This window comes from Rattus norvegicus, chromosome 13, assembly GCF_021556685.1.
Source record: "Rattus norvegicus strain SHRSP/BbbUtx chromosome 13, alternate assembly SHRSP_T2T, whole genome shotgun sequence".
NCBI lineage: Eukaryota > Metazoa > Chordata > Mammalia > Rodentia > Muridae > Rattus > Rattus norvegicus.
Genome location: NC_141546.1, coordinates 84950301 through 84969264, shown reverse-complemented (window position 1 = coordinate 84969264; position 18964 = coordinate 84950301). Strand labels below are relative to the sequence as shown.

The following is an 18964-nucleotide window of genomic DNA, read 5'->3' as shown; positions in this document are numbered from 1 at the left end:
CTCTATTTCGAGTAGGAGGTTTAATTTTAGCGTACACTTTTACAGAGTTATAAATGCTTACGCCTCTCGATATGGGTTCTTTGCTTCAGGAAACAGGTTTGATATTTTCATAGGCTTATTTCGTGCATAAGGATCGGTAAAAATCCTGGAAGAAATAAAAGAACTAATCAGTATGTCTGAGCCAAAAAAATGATGAAGTAAGTCAGATATGAAGCCAGGGCTCTCACAGTCTCTGCAGCTTGGGAATGTATCGAGAGCACCATCTTTTGCCCTAATTCTTGCTTATAAAATGGACTCTCTTTGCAGGTATATAATGACCAGTGGCAGAACGATGGAATCGACAAAGGAGTTCTTTACAAAGCACAAGTTCTTTGGTTTAAAAAAGGAGAACGTGGTCTTTTTCCAGCAGGGAATGCTGCCTGCTATGAGCTTTGATGGGAAAGTTATCTTGGAAGAGAAAAACAAAGTCTCTATGGCTCCAGGTTCGTAATCATCCTCCTGTGGTGGTGACTTATTTGATAGTATGGAATGACTCATTAACTTGTTTTTCTTTTGAATGGTGGTGATTTGGATGTTAGACAAAAGTTGTTTTTTTTTTCTTCAATTTTTTTCCTTTATATTGTCAGTGATTTAAAAAGTTGAAAATGTCCATTAGTGAAATGGATGGATCAAAATTTACACTTCTTATGGGTGATTGCCCTAGGGAGCTTTCTGGATGTTCACCCTCTTCTCGTGCTATTTTATGTGTATGGGAAGCATCACGATTTGGTAGGTAGGAGGCTTAGCTGGTGATGTAAGTCAGCGCTAGATTACTTGCCTGGCAGGCACAAGGCTCTGGGCTCACAGATCACCACTGGAAAAAAACAAAACAACAAAGTAGTGAGAGGCTAAATGATAGTTTCTAAGTGGCTTTAAATCTTAAACAGAGATATGCTCAGGGACATTAAATGGCAAAGAGAAATCTTCATACACTAAGAGAGCACAAGGCAGAACTGTATACACGTGTATACAGGGACACTGGCTTGTATGACTGCAGTTAGTATATGCACATTGCAGTCGCTGATGGCATTTATCAGAACTGGACAGTTGTGCTTGTATAACCACACAGAGTGACCTAGACAGTGATCTCAGCTGTGGAACCTGCGTGAGTTTCTCTATGAGTCTGTACTTAAAGGAAAGACTGAGAGGAGTAGACAGTAAGCTAGATCTTCACCATGTGTGGGCCTGTATTGCATCTGGATTCCTGTTTGCAAAAGACTTTGTTTGTTTGTTTGTTTGTTTGTTTGTTTGATGCAAGGGCTAATGTAACCCAGGCTGGTTTGCAACTCACTGTATAGCTGAAGGGACTTTAAGCCCTGATCTGCCTTCCTGTACTTCCTAAGTCCTGGGATTACATGTATGTGCCACCACACTGTGTTTAGGAAGTGCTGGACCCAGGGCATCATGCATGCTAGGCGTGCACTCTGTCAACTGAAGTGGATTCCCAGTAAGTACCTGTATTTCTCTCCCTTCCTCCCTTCCTCCCTTCCTTGAAGAAGAGTTTACTACTGCTATTAGCTCTGTTTTGGATGGCTGTCTAGTTTTTCATTATTAAGTAATGAAATTAAGATAGAAGAAATATACTAAAATAGCAATGAAGATAAAAACTTTTATTTATAGTTTAAATCTCAATAGGTTTTCAAATCTGTCTTAATAAGTGATTAGTGTAAAATGCTTAAATACTTTTATTTTGAGCTAGGTAAGTCTTTTGGGCTATGAATATAGAGCCGATTTGAATCATAAATATTAATAAAACTCAAAATGGTCTAATCAAAATGATGTAATCATGGCTCGATAAGAGCTATATAGTACCCTATGTTATATGATAAATTATTGTTTTGAAATTTCCGGGATTTACGTCAGTGATGTTATTCTTTACATAATTATGCCCAAGCTATACACTGTTTTTTACAATTTTTTTGGATAGTTTATGTATTTACATTTCAAATATTATCCCCTTTCCTAGTTCCCCCTCTCCCATCCTCCCTGCCCCTCCTTCTATTAGGGTGCTCCCACTCCCATACACTCATTCCCACCTCAGCACCCTGGCATTTCCGTACACTGGGGAAAAGAGCCTTCACAGGACCCAGGGCTTCTCCTCCTATTGATGTCATACAATGCCATCTTCTGCTACATGTGCTGCTGGAGCCAAGTACCCCCTGTGTATTCTTTGGTTGGTGGTTTAGTCCCTGGGAACCTGGGGTGTCTGACTGGTTGATATTGTTGTTCTTCCTCTGGGGTTGCAAACCCCTTCAAAGCTGTGCACTATTAACTTTTGACACCTGAACTTTATGTGCATACTCAGTATTTTTGACTTTGTGATGAAAGCCATGCCAGTTTTTAAATGTTAAGTCTTCTAGTTGTCTCCACAGTGGGTCACGGTATATTACTAGTGGGTTGTTTATTTTCCAGATGGGAATGGTGGTCTCTACCGGGCTCTTGCAGCCCAAAACATTGTGGAGGACATGGAGCAAAGAGGCATCTGGAGTATTCATGTCTATTGTGTGGATAACATACTGGTGAAAGTGGCAGACCCTCGGTTCATTGGATTCTGCATTCAGAAAGGAGCAGACTGTGGGGCAAAGGTAAAGCCTTCTCAGCTTTGTTGAGGCTTTGAATGCTTTTTGATCAGTCTTTTTTAGGTGATCTGAATAACTTAAGAGTCATTCATCTGACTAAAGTATTTGAACCATTTCACTTGGTTCTAGAAGGTCACAAGTTATTACTTGTCACAAGAATTTAAACAATGTGAGGATGGTTTGTGACTACCTGAGACAGTGAATGCTGGTCATCATTATGGGTACATTTAAAGTTATTAAATTACTGTTGGAATGACTATAAGCACACTGTTACTAGGGTTGAGGGAGGTTATGCTGTGCATAGGAACAGTTAAATAGTTGTGTGTGTGTGTGTGTGTGTGTGTGTGTGTGTGTGTGTGTGTGTGTGTTAGATAAGGCTAAGAATAAAATAGTCAGAAGAGACCTTAACATTTCAGAAGATTTAAAAACATTAATACAAACACTGATTTTTCTGAAAGTATTTTAAGGCTTCTAGTCTCAACAAATAAATTATAACACAGTCGTGTTAGATCCCATGGAGACTAATGGGGAGACATCTAATGAAATGACTACAAGGTTTAGAATTAACTGGGAAGATGGTCAAGAAATAATACAGGTTCACTTAATGTCCGACAGAGCCATCTGTTTTGGTCTAAGTGATGGGGGAGTTTTATTCCGTGTGGTTTACTAATAGCATGTTGTGTTTATGTATCCCATTGGCTTTCTTTGTGCCCTGAAAGGTATCTAGGTAGATCCCATATCTTAGGTCTTGTGAGCAGTGCAGCAACAGCACAGGAACACAGTCCTTGATTTGCTGACTTCAGTTCTTTCAGCCCTGTACTCAGTAGTGGGGATAGCTGGATCACATGATAAATGTATATCTTGGAATTTCATATTGTTTTGTATAGTTTCTGTGTAGGACTAATATTCCCACCAACCGTGTGTGAGAGTTCCCCTTTTTGAGGGCTTTGAAAGATAGCTTGGAGTTATGAGCACTTGCTGTTCTTCCAGAGGACCTGGTTCAGTCCTCAGGGCCCGCGTAACTCTAACTCTGGTGGCTCCAGTTCCTGGGGATCCCATGCCCTCTTCTGGTCTCTGTGGGCAGTGCATACGTACATGCAGGCAAAAGGTCTCTAAAGATAAGATTAAGAAAATCTATTTTAGAAAAGTTGCCTTTTCTACATTTCTTCACTGGCACTTTTTCTTTTTTTTGATTATATTCATTCTAACTGGGGTGACCGTTAGAGGTAGAAATGCTAATGATCCCAATTTGATCATCACATATGTTTATTAAATCATACAGAATCATATAAACATAATTATAATAATTAAAAAATGAAATAATAAACTGAAAAATAGAGTATTTCAAATTGTAAGAATGAATGAATGTAAGAATGTAAGGCTAAGTACAACATACCTCTTCTTCAACGCTCATGACAAAATCACTCCAAAACGGACACATACTTAAATATGTGAAACCATAAAGATGTTAACATGTAGAATGCTTGTATGTGTTTGATGTCAAAGTCAAAACCATGTGTGAGCTGACAAAAACAAAGTAGGTTATATACAAACTTAAAATGTCTGTTTAAAATGAGACCTCAAGTAAGCATAAAAAAAAAAAGAGAGAGACCTCAAGGGCTAGAGATGGCTCAGTGGTTAAGAGCACTGGCTGTTCTTCTGGAGGTCCTGAGTTCAATTCCCAGCACCCACATGGTGGCTCACAACCATCTGTAATAGGATCCGATGCCCTCTTCTGCTGAGTCTGAGGACAGCGGCAGTGTACTCATAAAAATAAAATAAATAAATCTTTTTAAAAAATGAGACCTTGAGAGACACACCATAATCTCGGTTAGAGATTTTCTATTATAAATTAATTTCTTACCACATTAGTCTAAAAAATAGTTATATTCAGAAGCTTAAGCCCTAAATTTAGCAAATCAGGTTTTGAGAGAATAAAGTATTAGGTCTAATAAGACTTTATGTTCTTTGAGGCATGGTGTTGCTGTTAGCCTAGGCTGACTTGAACCTCATGACAGCCCTCCTGCCTCAGTTTCCCAAGGGCTGAACCACCACGTGAACATAAGACTCTTTGACTCTGAAGAGAGCCATCGATTAGTTCATGTGATTAAGGCAGCAGTCTAACCAGATGCTCGACAGCACAAGCCGTGTGTTTAATTGCTACTGAACTGTAGTGGAAACAGCGAATGGAACTGTGAGTAGCTGGGAAGCTTAAGAACCTCCGGAGCACAGCAGTGCATTTCTGACCTGTCCCACTTGGCGTCTCTTCTTTCTGAGACAGAGCCTAACTCTTTACTGATGGAAGCTTCAGAGTCAATGTAAAGACTGCGAGGTCAGAGAGGATATGGCCACCCCATGTGATCCACGGTATTAGCATTCTTCCTTCACATAGTTGTAAGTCCCAGATTACGGGTCGTTAATTGTGTCTGTGAAGCAGGGCTAGAATTCATGCTCCCCAACTCTTCCTCCCTCACTTCCACTATACAAGGCCATCTGGAGAATAGTCCTGTCTGCCGGAAGCTGGTGTGCGTGCGACTTGTGTGCACTGTTCACACAGACGCGGGTGTTGACCTCTCCACCAGCTGCAGCCGAGGTCCAGCCGTAGTTTCTTCTGCACACTCACCACTTAGTCTTGGGTCTGCCATGAAGACTGCAGTTACTCTGAGTCAGTAAGAACTCAGATGGAACCCAGCGAAGATTAGATTGACATAGTTAAAATTTTTACAAAAGTAAGTTAAATATTTCTCTCCCGAGCTTTGTTTTTTGGAACTTGACTTAAGTTCACCTCTGTTTACCAGATGCTAGGATTATAGCTGCTCTTTTTTTAAATTAAGCCAATTAAGATATTAAAAATATAATTGATACATTTTAAAATTATATTTTTATTATTTAATACATTTTTAAATTTAAGTATATTTTGATCATATTTCTCCCTCTCCCCCAAGTCCTTCAGTTCATCTCCCTCACCCAGCTTTTAAGTTCTTTCTCAAAACAATAAAAATAAATAAAATAAAAATCTAATACAACCATGCAGCCCCTTAAAATTAAGAAAAAAATAAAATGATATCTAAAGAGAAGAAACAAAACAAAACATCAAATTCTAAGCAAATAAAAGCACACACAGACCCCCTGTGAGGAGCATTGTGTGTTTGTCAGCTGCTCCTGAAGGTGAGCATCCGCCCTGTAGGGGCTGAGGTACCCAGTGTGGCTCCATCGAGAAAACGGATTTCCCTCTGCCTGCAGGTCTGAGTGACAAATCGTTTGTTCACCTTCCCTCTGGTAGCTAGGCTTTTATTCACTCATTCATCTGTTAACTCAGCCTTCTTCCTTTTTTTTTTTTTTAACAAATATAACGAGATAAAATGAAACAAAACCTGTCATTGAAGTTAGACAAGACAGACCAACAGAAGGAAAAGAGCCCAAGACAAGCCCATAGAACCTCAGCAATCCATGAACTGGAAGCCATAATAGAAGTGCTGAGGACCTGGGACAGACCCTGTGTATGCTGCTTCAGTCTCTGAGTACATTGAGTTTTGAGGACCTTGTTTTCTCGTTGTCCTCTATCCCCTCTTGTTCTTACACTCTTTCTGCCTCCTCATCCATGAGGTTCCCTGAGCGCTGAGGGGAGAGATTTGATGGAGACATCCCATTTAGGCCTCGGTGTTCCAAGGTCTCTCAGTCTCTGCATAATGTCTGGCAATATTTGTTCCCATCTGCTGCAGAAGGAAGCTTCTCTGATGATGGCTGAGCGAGGCAACCAATCTATGAGTATAACAGTGTTATTAGGAGTCAATTTTTTAAAAAAGATTTAATTGTTTGTTTGTTTGTTTGTTTATTTATTTATTTAATGTATATGAGTATACGGTCATTCTCTTCAGACACCAGCAGAGGGCATTGGATTTCATACAGATGTTTGTGAGCCACCATGTGGTTGCTGGGATTTGAACTCAGGACCTCTAGAAGGGCAGTCAGTGCTCTTAGCCACTGAGCCATCTCTCCAACCCCATTCGTTGTCTATTTTTCACTACATTTTTTCCTTTTTTAGAACATTATTACTTGGTTTCACCCTAGGTCCCTGAGCTGTCTAATCTCAGGTGCGTGCTCACCAAGCAGTATTGCATGGGTCCCATCTCCTGGAGGGAACTTAAGTTAAATCAGTTGGTGACTTACTCCCACAAGTTCTGTGCCACCGTTGCCGTAGCATATCTTGTAGACAGCATCATTGTAATAAAGGGCTTGTGCTGTGGCTGGCTCGGTGTTCATGTTCCTATTTGGAGAAGGGATTCTGTACCAAAGAGAGTGGAGCGTGAAGGCTCTATGTAGCTGTAAACGTGGCATCTTCATGTTCCCTGAGTGGTGTAGGAGTTGTATTTTGACACATTCTAATTAGGGGGTGACTCATAGCATGATAGTAAATTTCTTTGTGGTACATCGTAACTTCTTGCTCTACCTTGATGCATTAAATACTCTTTTGTGGAGTGACAAATTTGAAGAATGAGCTAGTTTATAAAAGCACAAACATAAAAAGTTAGGAGCCATTGTTAATGGATGTCATTTTGTGAAACGATTATACTTAATCGTGTTATCTTGGATTCTTGCTTAGAAAAGCAAGAATCTAGAAACTATTAATCTAGAAACTATTGATCAGCTCTCTTAATTTTATGCCATAAATTTTTCTTTATAATACAACTGATTTCTAAAATTATGCAGTTGGCAAATTCTTTCTTGTAATTTAGACTTTTATACTATGTAGATGTCAATAATTATGGAAACAAATCCTTTGCCTGTAGATTAAATGTGAATAATATCAATGGATAGGATTATTTTTATGTCTTGTGATTAGTTGGTTGTGAGGGTTCATAGTGGTGACTGGAAAATAAACCTCATGTGCATTTTAACAACTCTGAAAATTCTCTGCCTAGGAAGGTACCTACTATAGAGAATAGGGAGTGAGAGCTTGATTGGCAGGAATTATGAACAGCCCCTGACTGGTTTAAATCATCTTCTCTGCGTTTCCTCTCATTTTAATGTACTTCGTTGTTAAAATCAAGTTAAAGCCCTCTCTTGGGTTGAATTTAAAGATGCCATGAGTAAAACGTATAGGTGGCCTTTATACGGCATGTTTCCGAAGAGCCTGTAGTTAAATGTCTTCCATTGCTGTTGTCTGTCTGATGGGCAGGTGGTAGAGAAAACCAACCCCACGGAGCCAGTCGGCGTGGTTTGCCGGGTGGATGGGGTGTACCAGGTGGTGGAGTACAGTGAGATCTCTCTGGCCACAGCTCAGAAGCGGAGCTCAGACGGACGGCTGCTGTTCAACGCGGGGAACATCGCCAATCACTTCTTCACTGTGCCGTTCCTGAAAGATGTTGTCAAGTATGGACAAAATAGGAACCTAATGCTTTTTATTTATACTGAACCTTTTGGGGAGCTGGCTAGAGGCCCCAAACCTGCTCCACAGAACCCATGTGTTGTCCTGAGGATCAGTGTCTCAAAGGGAAAGCTCCTCCTGGCGTGATTGCTGTGCCTGAGCGGAGCCTGAGCTCTGTCAGGTGCTGGGTCTGCGGGGCAGGCTCTCCCTAGTGCACGCTCTTCCTGCCTCCAAGTGCCAGACGGGCACTGCCATGTTAGAGCTTTTTCCTTAGTGTAGAAATCATTATTTAAATTTTCTAGGAGGACTCTAGTTATACGATGTTATGAACCGAGACTTAATGAATACTCTTTACTCAGAAAATTTCAGCGTTGCTTCTTGATACACATGTGCCTGCGTGTTTTCGGTTTTTTCCTTACATTTTGAATTGAAAAGTGATTCTATCTTTCCCCCTTTATTCCTCAGTGTTTACGAACCTCAGTTGCAGCACCATGTGGCTCAGAAGAAGATTCCATACGTGGATTCCCAGGGCCACTTAATTAAGCCAGACAAGCCAAATGGAATAAAGATGGAAAAATTTGTCTTTGACATCTTCCAGTTTGCAAAGTATGCTTTGAATAGCACCAGTAAGATCAAATGTGTGCCGTGAAATGTTGCTTTTTACTGTCTGTCAGCCAAGAAGCTGTGCTAGCAATCATGTGTGCCTCAGCCAGTTATCTCAGTCCCGAGAGCCTTCTCCAGTCTAAAGCCACTGCAAGCTGTGGCCTGTGTGGCCTGAAAGTACAATTAGAAAGGGAAGTCAACCGAACCGGTGTCATCTAGGTCTTTTGCAGAACTGTCCAAGTCATTTGCTTTGTTCTGAGACACTGAAGAGATTAAGATAAATAGTTGGCCAGTTTTGTTTAGCATAACTGTTGATGTTCAGCGATGTAAAGATCACCCTGCATCACCATGGTGGGTGTTTCAGATTTTGGCCACTGTGAACATGCAGAGAACAGGCTGGTTGTATAACATGACCCTGACACAGCCGTGTGTGCCTTCCTTTCCTTCCTCTTTCTGTTCTGTTTGCTGTTTTCAGACATGGTCTCATGTGGGCCAGGCTCTGTAGCCAGGATGTGCTTGAATTCCCCCATCTTTCTGCCTCCATCCCCTGAATGCTTGGGCTATGGATGTGAGTCTGTCTGCTTCCCACATGCCTTACTAATGCCTCTCTCAAAACATGTGATCTTTGTGTGTTAAAGCTTTTTTCTTTCTCATCTAAAATAAGAGTTGTGGAAAAGAGCTTATGTTTTACAATGGAGAAGAAAGTTCTGTTTCTCTTTGGATTAGTGATAAATATTATTTGTGATCACTTGAAATTGGCTGAAGAAACCTTGTCACTGGGTCCCAAAAGACTGAGGTATGCTGGGAGGAGTCAGGGACTGTGTGGATAGTTTTATTCCCTATGAATGAAGTCTCTGTGACTCCATTCTAGGAAGTTTGTGGTGTACGAAGTATTACGGGAAGACGAATTCTCCCCGCTCAAAAATGCAGACAGTCAGAATGGGAAGGACAACCCGACCACTGCAAGGCATGCCTTGATGTCCCTTCACCATTGCTGGGTCCTCAATGCTGGGGGACACTTCATAGATGAAAATGGCTCCCGCCTCCCAGCCATCCCCCGGTAAGTCACTGTCTTTGCTTCTGTGTATATGAGCTGCTTTGTGATTCTTCCTTTTCTGTCTGACGTATCCCTAGATCTTGCTTGTTTGTTTATTTTTTTTTTCTTTTTTTTTTCTTTTTTCTTTTTTTTTTTTTCGGGGCTGGGGATCGAACCCAGGACCTTGTGCTTCCTAGGCAAGTGCTCTACCACTGAGCCAAATCCCCAACCCCTTGTTTGTTTATTTTTAAAGTAGCTGTGTGTAACTAGTTACGGGTAGTTACTGATGTAAAGTGACTTTGGCTTTGCTCATTACAAAGAGAATGCCAGCCTTTTCTCTCTTTAAAAGAAAGCTCTTGAAGAGCTCTCTGTTTTTTTGTTTGTTTTGAAAGATCCTTACTGTGTCAGTGAAATGATTTCTACTAACTACTGGTCAGATGGTTTCAGTGTGTCATGTGACCAATGCTGTTAACAACACACTGTACTATATAGGCAAGGTCCTTAAACTCGGAACTTGTTTCTGCTGCCATATGTCTGTTTACAAGTCCCACCAAGACCTTCCTTACCTTCAGTCTATCTGTCCCCTGCTCGTACCATGGCACTAGAGAGGGTGCCTTGAAGGAAAGTGAACACCAGTTACATTCGCTGATATGCAGACCTCAGAAGGTTTTTTGGGTTTTATAGTTTTTTTTTTGTTTTGAATATTTATTATGTATACATCATACAGCTTTCAAGAGGGCATCAGATCCCATTACAGATGGTTGTGAGCCACCATGTGGTTGCTGGGAATTGAACTCAGGACCTCTGGAAGAGCAGACAGCGCTCTTAACTGTTGAGGCATCTCTCCAGCCCCAGGTTTTTTGGGTTTTAGATGATAAGGAAAAAAAGAAAACACTTGGAGCTTTTCACATTTCAATAAGACACTTTTAACCTAAGTCTTTTATCTTATAGTACAAGTTGCTGGCACCTAGAAATGTCCCTTCCTAAACCTTTTATGGTTTGTACTTAGGTGAATTATTTTGCCTTTTTTTTTTTTTTTTTTTTTGTCTTTTATTTTTGAGTCAAGTCTTCTCTATGTATCCCTGGCAATCCTGGAACCCACTCTGTAGACCAGCCTGGCCTTGAACTCATAGAGAACCACCTGCCTCTGCTTCTAGAGTGCTGGGACTAAAGGAGTGCACCACCATCACCTGGCTTAGTTTTTGTTCTTAGGTAAGATTCTGGTTGCATGCACCAAAGTGCTAAAAAGCCTCACACACTGGGCCACTGGGCCATGGAGTGCGGTCTCCCACGACGGACTCTGCTGGGAGGAACAATGCTGGCTTGTCTTTAGTCCAAGGCCACTTAGGCAGGCTCTGCCTTCACAAGCTTGCTCTGTGACGTGTCACACTATCCTCATGCTCATCTTCGACTGAGTTTGGCTTTTTGATTTATTATTATTATTTTTTATTGTTTATTGGTTGAGTATGTTTTGCAGCTCCACGTCATTGTTCTTATTTTCTCCATTCCCATTAATGCTTATTTATTCCTACATAGCAGTGCTACAAATGGAAAGTCAGAGACCATCACAGCTGATGTCAATCACAAGTAAATATCCCAGCCTGCCTGCAGTGCATGGTGATGGGGCTGTGCTTCTCTCCGTACTAACTGGCATTGTAGTTTAGTGTTCTGCCTTTTGGGGTTCTGGAGGGAGGATGATTGACGCTCTGGTGTATGGGTGCACTGCTTTCCTGGTGGCAGGTATCTATCTGGATAACACTAACTCAGAATCTCTGTGCATGCAGGAAGTGGGGAGCATGCTTACTAAAGAATCTGAGCGAGGGTGTTTGGCCCATAGTGATGTGTGGGGTCCTGGGCAGGCTACAGGCAGGGAGAACAGTCGGATCCCTGTACACTGTAGCATGACCTAGAAGAAAAGAGCATTCTGCAAATGTGCTTTACTGAATTGAATATATGTGCTCTCAGGATGGGGTTTGACTACTCCTGCTATTCTACAGCTTCGAATATGGAGAACACTTCTTTCATTTTATTTGTACACTTTTTGGCTTTGTTTTTATTTTGAGAAGGGATCTTGGTTTTCAGCCAAGGTTGGCCTGGAACTCTGTTCTCCTGTGTGTCTCCAAGTGTAGGGATTATAGCCACATAATACCAGATATGGCTAGGTCACTGTTTTCATTCAGTTATTTAGATTCTAAAGTATATATCTTTTTGTTTTTCTTTATCAGCAGGCCATTTTATAGCTAGAAATAGCACAGCCTCTCTCACCTGGACAGTGACAAGATTTTTTATTGTGATTTTTTATATTTCTTTTGCTATTATCTTTTTTTTTTTTAAATAATTTTTTGCTCTTTTTTTTTTTTTTTTTTTTTTTTTCCGGAGCTGGGGACTGAACCCAGGGCCTCGCGCTTCCTAGGCAAGCGCTCTACCACTGAGCTAAATCCCCAACCCCTTTTTGCTATTATCTTTATGGCTAAAAGGTCAGCTGATGGTTTTGCTGCTCTTTACTAGTTAGTAGATTTAGGGGCTGAAGAGATGGCTCAGTGCGTAAGAGCACCGACTGACCTTGCAGCAGACCCAGGTTCAATTCTCAGCACCTCCATGGCGGCACAGGACTCTGTAACTCCAGTTCCAGGAGAGCTTACTCCTTCTTCTGGCCTCCTCAGGCACTGGGAACCAGGTGTGCTTGTGATACAAAGACATACATGCAGACAGACCGCCTGAACACATGAAATACAAGCTTAAAAATAAGTTAAAGTTACTAGATTTAGTTTGAATTTTAAGGTTTTCAGGTAATTTGGGGATGAGGTTAATGGAAAAAGATCTGAAGGTAGAAAGTGTCTCAGAGGTAGGGCTGCCCTTGATTACACGTTCCTTCCATGTGTCTCCTCTTGTCAAGCTGCTTATTTGCCAAGGGGACTAAGCCCTGTGAGCATTGTGTCTCTGTGGCACTGCAGACCAGGGACCTCATCCTATAGGTTTGTCTAGTTTCTTCCAGGAGTCATGGAAAACGGTGGCCACTTACACCATGGGAGCTGGGGCACAGAGCCTTTTGTCATTTTCTGTCTCATTCATTATTTTTAGTCTGTAGACAAAGTACTTTTATAATTTAAGAAATATTGCTCTGACTCTGAGTTTCTTATTGAACCATAGCTGTTTCATTTTGAAAAATGAGACCGTTTCTTAATGGTGTAGCTAAAAGCAGTATTATTCTATTTTTATTAAGATCCAGAAACATTATTCTTACTTGAATTGTTTTCTGTGGTGTTTCTCCCTACTGCCTTTTATGTTAGGATAATCAAACCAAATGACACCATGGACCTGTAAGTAATTCCTACTAAAACCTTTGGTATCAAAAGATGTCCGTAGAAAGTTGGAAAGGTTCCTTGAAAATGAGAACAGAAGTCACATGTTTAGACCAGTTAAATATTTGTTTCTTGGGTTCAAAACCAGATTGTTATCAAAGTGACTGAATCCTTGAGGGGATTCACTGAAATGGGCTCTGTGTGTCCTGCCAATGTGATAGGCCTTCATTTTCATATTATTCTGGTTGAGGTTCTCTGGGAAGTCAGAGGGTCCTTGTCATAAGAATATGGCAGAGATGTGAGGAGACCTTTGGCGCTTTTCTTGACACTAGACCGTCATTTCCCTATTGAATTGGTTTAGTCATTTCTCCAGCAAGCTCCCAGGCCTGCAGCTGCAGTTAGTGTCCTCATGTAGGAGAGACCAGTCATTCCTCACAGCCTACTGGGGTTCAGGCCACATCAACATAAAAGTTCAGAGGTGTTGTCAGGCAGTGCAGGTATTCTGACATGGGGCATAAGTAATGTTTACTCCTGGAGATGGGGATCTCCAGTCACCTGAAACCTTCATCAGTGAACGGAAGCAGTCGCTCAGAATGAAAAGAGGGAACGGGGAGAATGTTGGGGCTGGTGCTAAACCTGGAGGGTAGATATGGTTTTTATAGTCAGAGGGGCTGTGATTGAGATAACTTGGACTACTCCCAACACTGGGCTCCATTATTCTACAGTGACTCAGGAGTGAAAGTAGGCGGTCGAGGCATTGGGACAGGAAGGACATGGAGCGCCTTGAGTGGACTCAGGTGACCTACTTAGAGAAGCACTGGCCTCTGACTAGCCATAGGAGCCATTCTTGGAGGAGGAGAGATCTTAGCTTGAGGCTATAAAGAGGCTGGGTTGTGTGTGCTGTCTACTGTTGCTAAGACGGTTTCTTTTTCTTAGAAGAGAAATTCTTGCTGTGTAGCTCTTGTTGGCCTTAGACTCTTAGTGTTTTGTTTTCTTCAGCTTCCTCAAGTGCTAGGAGTACAGCCATGTTCCATCTGCCTACCTGCTTTTTTATCTTTCTTTCCTGCTTCCTTCCTTTTTTTTTCTCTTTTAAAAAATTATTTTTAAAAATTATTTTATCTTTTAAAAATATTGCATCACTTTCTCTTCCCTTTCCTCCCTTCAACTCCTCCCCCACCCCCTACCCTGACTCTGCCCCCCATCCTCCTTTGGTTCCTCTCAAAATCATGGTCTCTTGTTGATGTATGTATTGTATATGTATGTATGTATTTATATATGTATCTTATGTATCTGTATATGTACATATCTATGTCAATTTACACACACGCATGTAAACACCTAAGTCTGTAAATACAGCCTTCTCTGTCCTAGTCCATTTAGTGTTACTTGTGTGTATATAATTTTAGGGTTGACCGCTTGGTCTTGGATAATCAGTTAGAGGGCTCATCCCTAGGGAAGACTTTCTCCTGCTCTTAGCGTTCCTTTGTTGCCTGCAGTCCTTTGTCTGGGGTGGGGCAGGTGAGATCTCTCCTTTCATGTCAGCATGACTACTGATGTTGTCCTCGCTCAGGCAGCCATATTGTTCAGGTGTCATGGGTGAAGTGTCCTTGTCATTTCTAGGAGACAGTATCACAGATTTCCCATGGGTTTTAAAATCGTTTAGCCTGCTCTTCTGAAATGTTCCCCGAGCCTTTGCTGCAGGAGTTGTAGATGTATTGATGGGCAGGGCACCCACAATCACTTTTTCTCTGTATCTTGACAGTTGTTGCAAAGAGAGTTTTTGTTTGTTCGTTTGTTTTGAGAAAGATGAGAGTTATGTTCATCTGTTAGTGTTAGGATGGATATTTAGAATATAGTTAGAAATCACACCGCTTTAGTGAAATGGCCAGTGTTGCTTCTCCTCTGAGGTCCATGGCTTCACTGGCCTTGGATGACTGACTGAGTTTGAGTCTTCACCCCCTGCTAAGTGGACTGTCAGTCCAGCATTCTACCATTGTACCGTTATGCAGTCAGGGCTGCCCTTGAACTCACCATGTAGACAAGGAAGGCCTGGACCTTCTGATCCTCCTGCCTCTTCCTCCTGAGTTCTGGGACTACAGACACCCAGCACCGTGCATGATTTATGCAGTGCTGGGAATTGAACCCAGAGCCTCATGCCTGGTAGGCAAGCAGTGTACAAACTGATCTACATTCTGGATCTCCTGTTGGCAAGATTCTCCAAGGACTGACTGTAAGGAAAACATTGTTAGACTGTCTAGAAATTCAGAATTCCAAATACCTGTAAAGTATCAGATTGTGACCTAGAATTGGCAAACGGTGACTTTACCTTGTCTTTGTCTTGGTACTTTCTGCCCCAGTGCTTTCAGCAGGCATCTCTGGTAACACGGTGTTGAGACATATTAATGAGTTAGCTAATACAAGAGGCTTAGATTATGTAAGAAAATCCTGTACTAGGAAATTATGGAACAAGGAACAAAGTGTTCTCTGTCTGTGCTGTCCAGTGTGGCTGTCATTACCCACCTGTGGTTCCTGAGCACTGGAATGTAGTTGCTGTGAAGTTTGAAGTGCTTGGTTTCCGTAGCACTTTGGCTGCTGTGTGGACAGTGCAGCTCTGGAGTGTTTGTCAGGGTTAGGATGTGACTTTCGAGATTGTGCTTTGTGAGAATTAGAGCAGCTGGGAGGGAGTCAAGAGACCTATGAGTGGGCCTGCCACACAGTGTATATCTAACCAGAAGTCCCCCCACCCCTTTTTTTTTTCGGAGCTGGGGACCGAACCCAGGGCCTTGTGCTTGCTAGGCAAGCGCTCTACCACTGAGCCAAATCCCCAACCCCCAGAAGTCCCCTTTTAATGAACGCTCTGAGACAGAAATGAGATGACGTAAGAGGGTGGTACGTAAGGAGCTGGTGGAATTACAGGGACTTGTTCAAGTACTTTGTATCTGATGGTGTTAACTTTCAGGGCATTTAGCAGAGAATAGGCTCCAGGGTAGGCTCCATTCTTTAACTAGAACTTTGTTACCTGCAAGCTTCTCAGAGGAAGACTATGGTCTGTTTGTTCATGTTAGCAGAATCTTTTGACATATGTGCCTATGTGTTTTCTCTTAGCTTGAAGGATGCCAATGATGTGCCGATCCAGTGTGAGATCTCTCCCCTCATCTCTTACGCTGGAGAAGTAAGTTGGCTTCACTTTGTCTTCACCACCAAGAAGGGATAAGTACTGTAAGACATCAGTCTGTTCATTAGCTCATGGGTCAGCCACAGCACACGCACTTCGATCAGGACTTAGTAGCCTGTGAATATATTTATTACTTACCAGTTTGAAATAAACTTTACAAAGTAGGGGCCAGCAGAGTTGTTTCAGAGAAGCGCGGTGTCTTCCTAAGGCGCTCCTCCCGGGAGTGAGCAGAGGACCTGGGTATTTCTGAATTCTTGAGGGTTTCTGCTGTCTTTCATCCATACCATAAATGAACCTGCCTGCTGTTAACAGAAGTCTATATCCCATCAGTGCCTGTGTATTACTGCTTTTAAAAGTAAAATAAGTATAATTGGCAGGCTGCTTTTTTAATGCAATGTTAAGTTTTCTTTCTAGGTATCTATCTGCTTTGTTCAAACGCTTGGCACTGATACCTTACAGACCTGTGGAGTTGCGGTCCCCACTGTCCTGCTTATATAACTTCCTTCTTACTCATTGTTTAGCTACAGCAGGGATAGTCAACTAGAAAATAACACACACCAAAAAGAAAACTCAATATTTTACATTTTTTTAATTTCTTTTGCCATTTGTCTTATAATTCTATAAATCAGACATTAAGTCTAGTCTACAAAGCATGTAAGCATGTGAGGTGAATATTTGACTTCTAAATTCTTACTTTCTAAGTAGCTTTTGGCATAGCACTTTAAATGTCAAGTGCAGCTACCAGGCCAGTGTTGTGGGCAAGGAGCTGCCACTTTTCTGAGACTTCTCGTTTCAATCCTGCAGGGACTTGAAGGCTATGTGGCAGATAAAGACTTCCATGCACCCTTAATCATCGATGAGAACGGAGTTCATGAGCTGGTGAAAAATGGCATATGATTCCTTAAGGGCCACCTAGGAAGCCATGGTTTCTGATAGATCAACTGTGCACCTGCAGGACCTCTCCTGGACCGCTGACATTTGGACGTTCATGGAGTTTCATTTGCTTGCTGGTATCTGATAAGCAGGACAGACTTCCCAGATCCAGACGACTGGATTTCATTTTTACAAGCATTTTTTTTTTTTTTTGGTGATTCTCATTGAAGGTTTTATTTATATTTCTAACTGTCTAAGTTCTTCCAAGCCAAGGCTCACACGGCAAACAGGAAGCTTCATCAGCTTGCCTCTAGTTGGGACGTTCAGCATGACTTCGCTTGTGCTGGAAGCATTTGGTTTTGAAGTTGTACATATTGATAAGTCATCATACATGTCAGAAGGTTTCTATGGTACTAAAATTTTGTTTTATTTTATCAAGCATTAAAGTTTTTTAAGAAAATAACTGGACAGTAAAATAAAATTATCTTCTTGTCTCTGCAGTGTTATTTCTACCTTGAGGAAATTCTATTACCAAAATAAAAATCTTGGGAGACGTTTGAGACAATGCATAAAAACAAATAAATGTAGTCAGAGTTTTCTTAAGCAGGCAGCAGACATTGGACTTTGTCTTCTGTCACTCTCCTGTCTCCCTCTGCTAAGCGTGTCCCGGCTGCAGAGGGCACTGGCTCAGCTGGAGACATGTTTGGTGCCTGCCTGGGCAGGTGGGGTGGTACTAATACCATACCAAATGCCTGGGCTCAAGATGGAGAAGCATGTTTAAGTCAGTCATTTACCTTATCGTTCTTCAGTATCTTGTAGCACTTAAAACTTAGCAAGTTAATCCCTGCAGTTCTGACATAGAATAGAAGATTGAAAAGGAGAGGGAAATGTGACTCCAGTGTGGGCCGGAAGCCATGGGTGTTGATAAACCATTCATCTAAAACTTCACTTCGCATGAAAGTGCTGAGCCTTGTGGATGCATCTAAATAACATGTTTTGTCTCCCAAAATCTAGATAAATGCAAGAGTATAGAAATTGCATTAGAGACTAGCACATTTACATTTTACTTTCCATTAATAAGCTCCTGTAAGATGGGCCAAGTGTGACCCTTTAAATGTCACTTCTTACAGAGCTTATGTCTTGCTCTTTGGTCTTTGTTTGTTTTTGGATTAAGGCCTATAACTTGCACATTTTCTATTTCAACAGCCCAGTTTTGCTATTATCTATTCAAGAGGTTTATGGAACTCCTTTGGGATGAGCTCCAAATGGATTGAGTTTTTAGCACCTGAGTGTGGGATCCATTCTTATTTTATTCCCCGAACATTTATTAGTTATTTATCTTTTGGGGTCTTCAGTTTCCCAGATATCCCAGGGAAAAGGAGGGAGGCATAGAACCTGGAGGGGTGGCGTGTTTATCGGAGAGGAACAGCACAGGGAATCTCAAGTAAGAAAAGAGCCTAGTAGCTGTGACTGAGGAAAAGCACGTTTACCACAGGCAGTTCTTGTTAAGTCCAGATGCAGAACTGGATAAAATGTTTTGAATATTGGAATCGAAATCATTTGGCAACAGCAGAGTTTATGAGAGAATAAATAGTTAGTATCCACTCAGATCACACTATGAGTATTTGATCGGTAGCAACGGTGCACATGCAAGCCCACAGGCGTGCTCCACAGCTTTCACTGGACCGTGAACAAACGACTTGTCAATCCTGACCTCCATCCCCAGGCTTGGAGGCTTTTAGTGATGGAGATTTTATTTCTAGCTCTAGATTATTCTAGCATTTCCTCTTGGTGACTCGTGGCTGCAGAGTCTGATGTGGAGGGGAGGTGAGAGACAGCAGGCATAGTCTAAGGAACTGACCTGCAGCCATTCCATTGGCTTTCCAGTCTGTTTTTCTACTGCCTGAGACAGGTGGTTCTGCAATTCAGTCTCTGTTGACACAAAACCACAGTTTTTACCTCAAAGGTCCTAAGAGATAATTTATTATG

The 18964-nt window shown here is 41.7% G+C and overlaps 1 protein-coding gene across 3 annotated transcripts in view; it reads left to right on the top strand.

Annotated features, from left to right (window-relative positions):
• The window catches only part of Uap1 (UDP-N-acetylglucosamine pyrophosphorylase 1), a 34541-nt gene extending 17066 nt beyond the window's left edge, over positions 1-17475 (top strand). The window contains exons 4-11 of one of the 3 annotated variants that reach the window (NM_001191930.2): positions 307-482; positions 2452-2624; positions 7798-7991; positions 8452-8592; positions 9461-9649; positions 11165-11212; positions 16033-16099; positions 16907-17475. In NM_001191930.2, the coding sequence (NP_001178859.1) occupies positions 307-482; positions 2452-2624; positions 7798-7991; positions 8452-8592; positions 9461-9649; positions 11165-11212; positions 16033-16099; positions 16907-16999 (1081 nt within the window). In that variant the 3' untranslated portion in view covers positions 17000-17475. Of the gene's footprint in view, positions 1-306; positions 483-2451; positions 2625-7797; positions 7992-8451; positions 8593-9460; positions 9650-11161; positions 11213-16032; positions 16100-16906 lie in introns of all 3 variants that reach the window. The other 2 variants (NM_001429958.1, NM_001429959.1) reach the window with 2 other exon arrangements.
• Positions 17476-18964: the final 1489 nt, after the last annotated feature.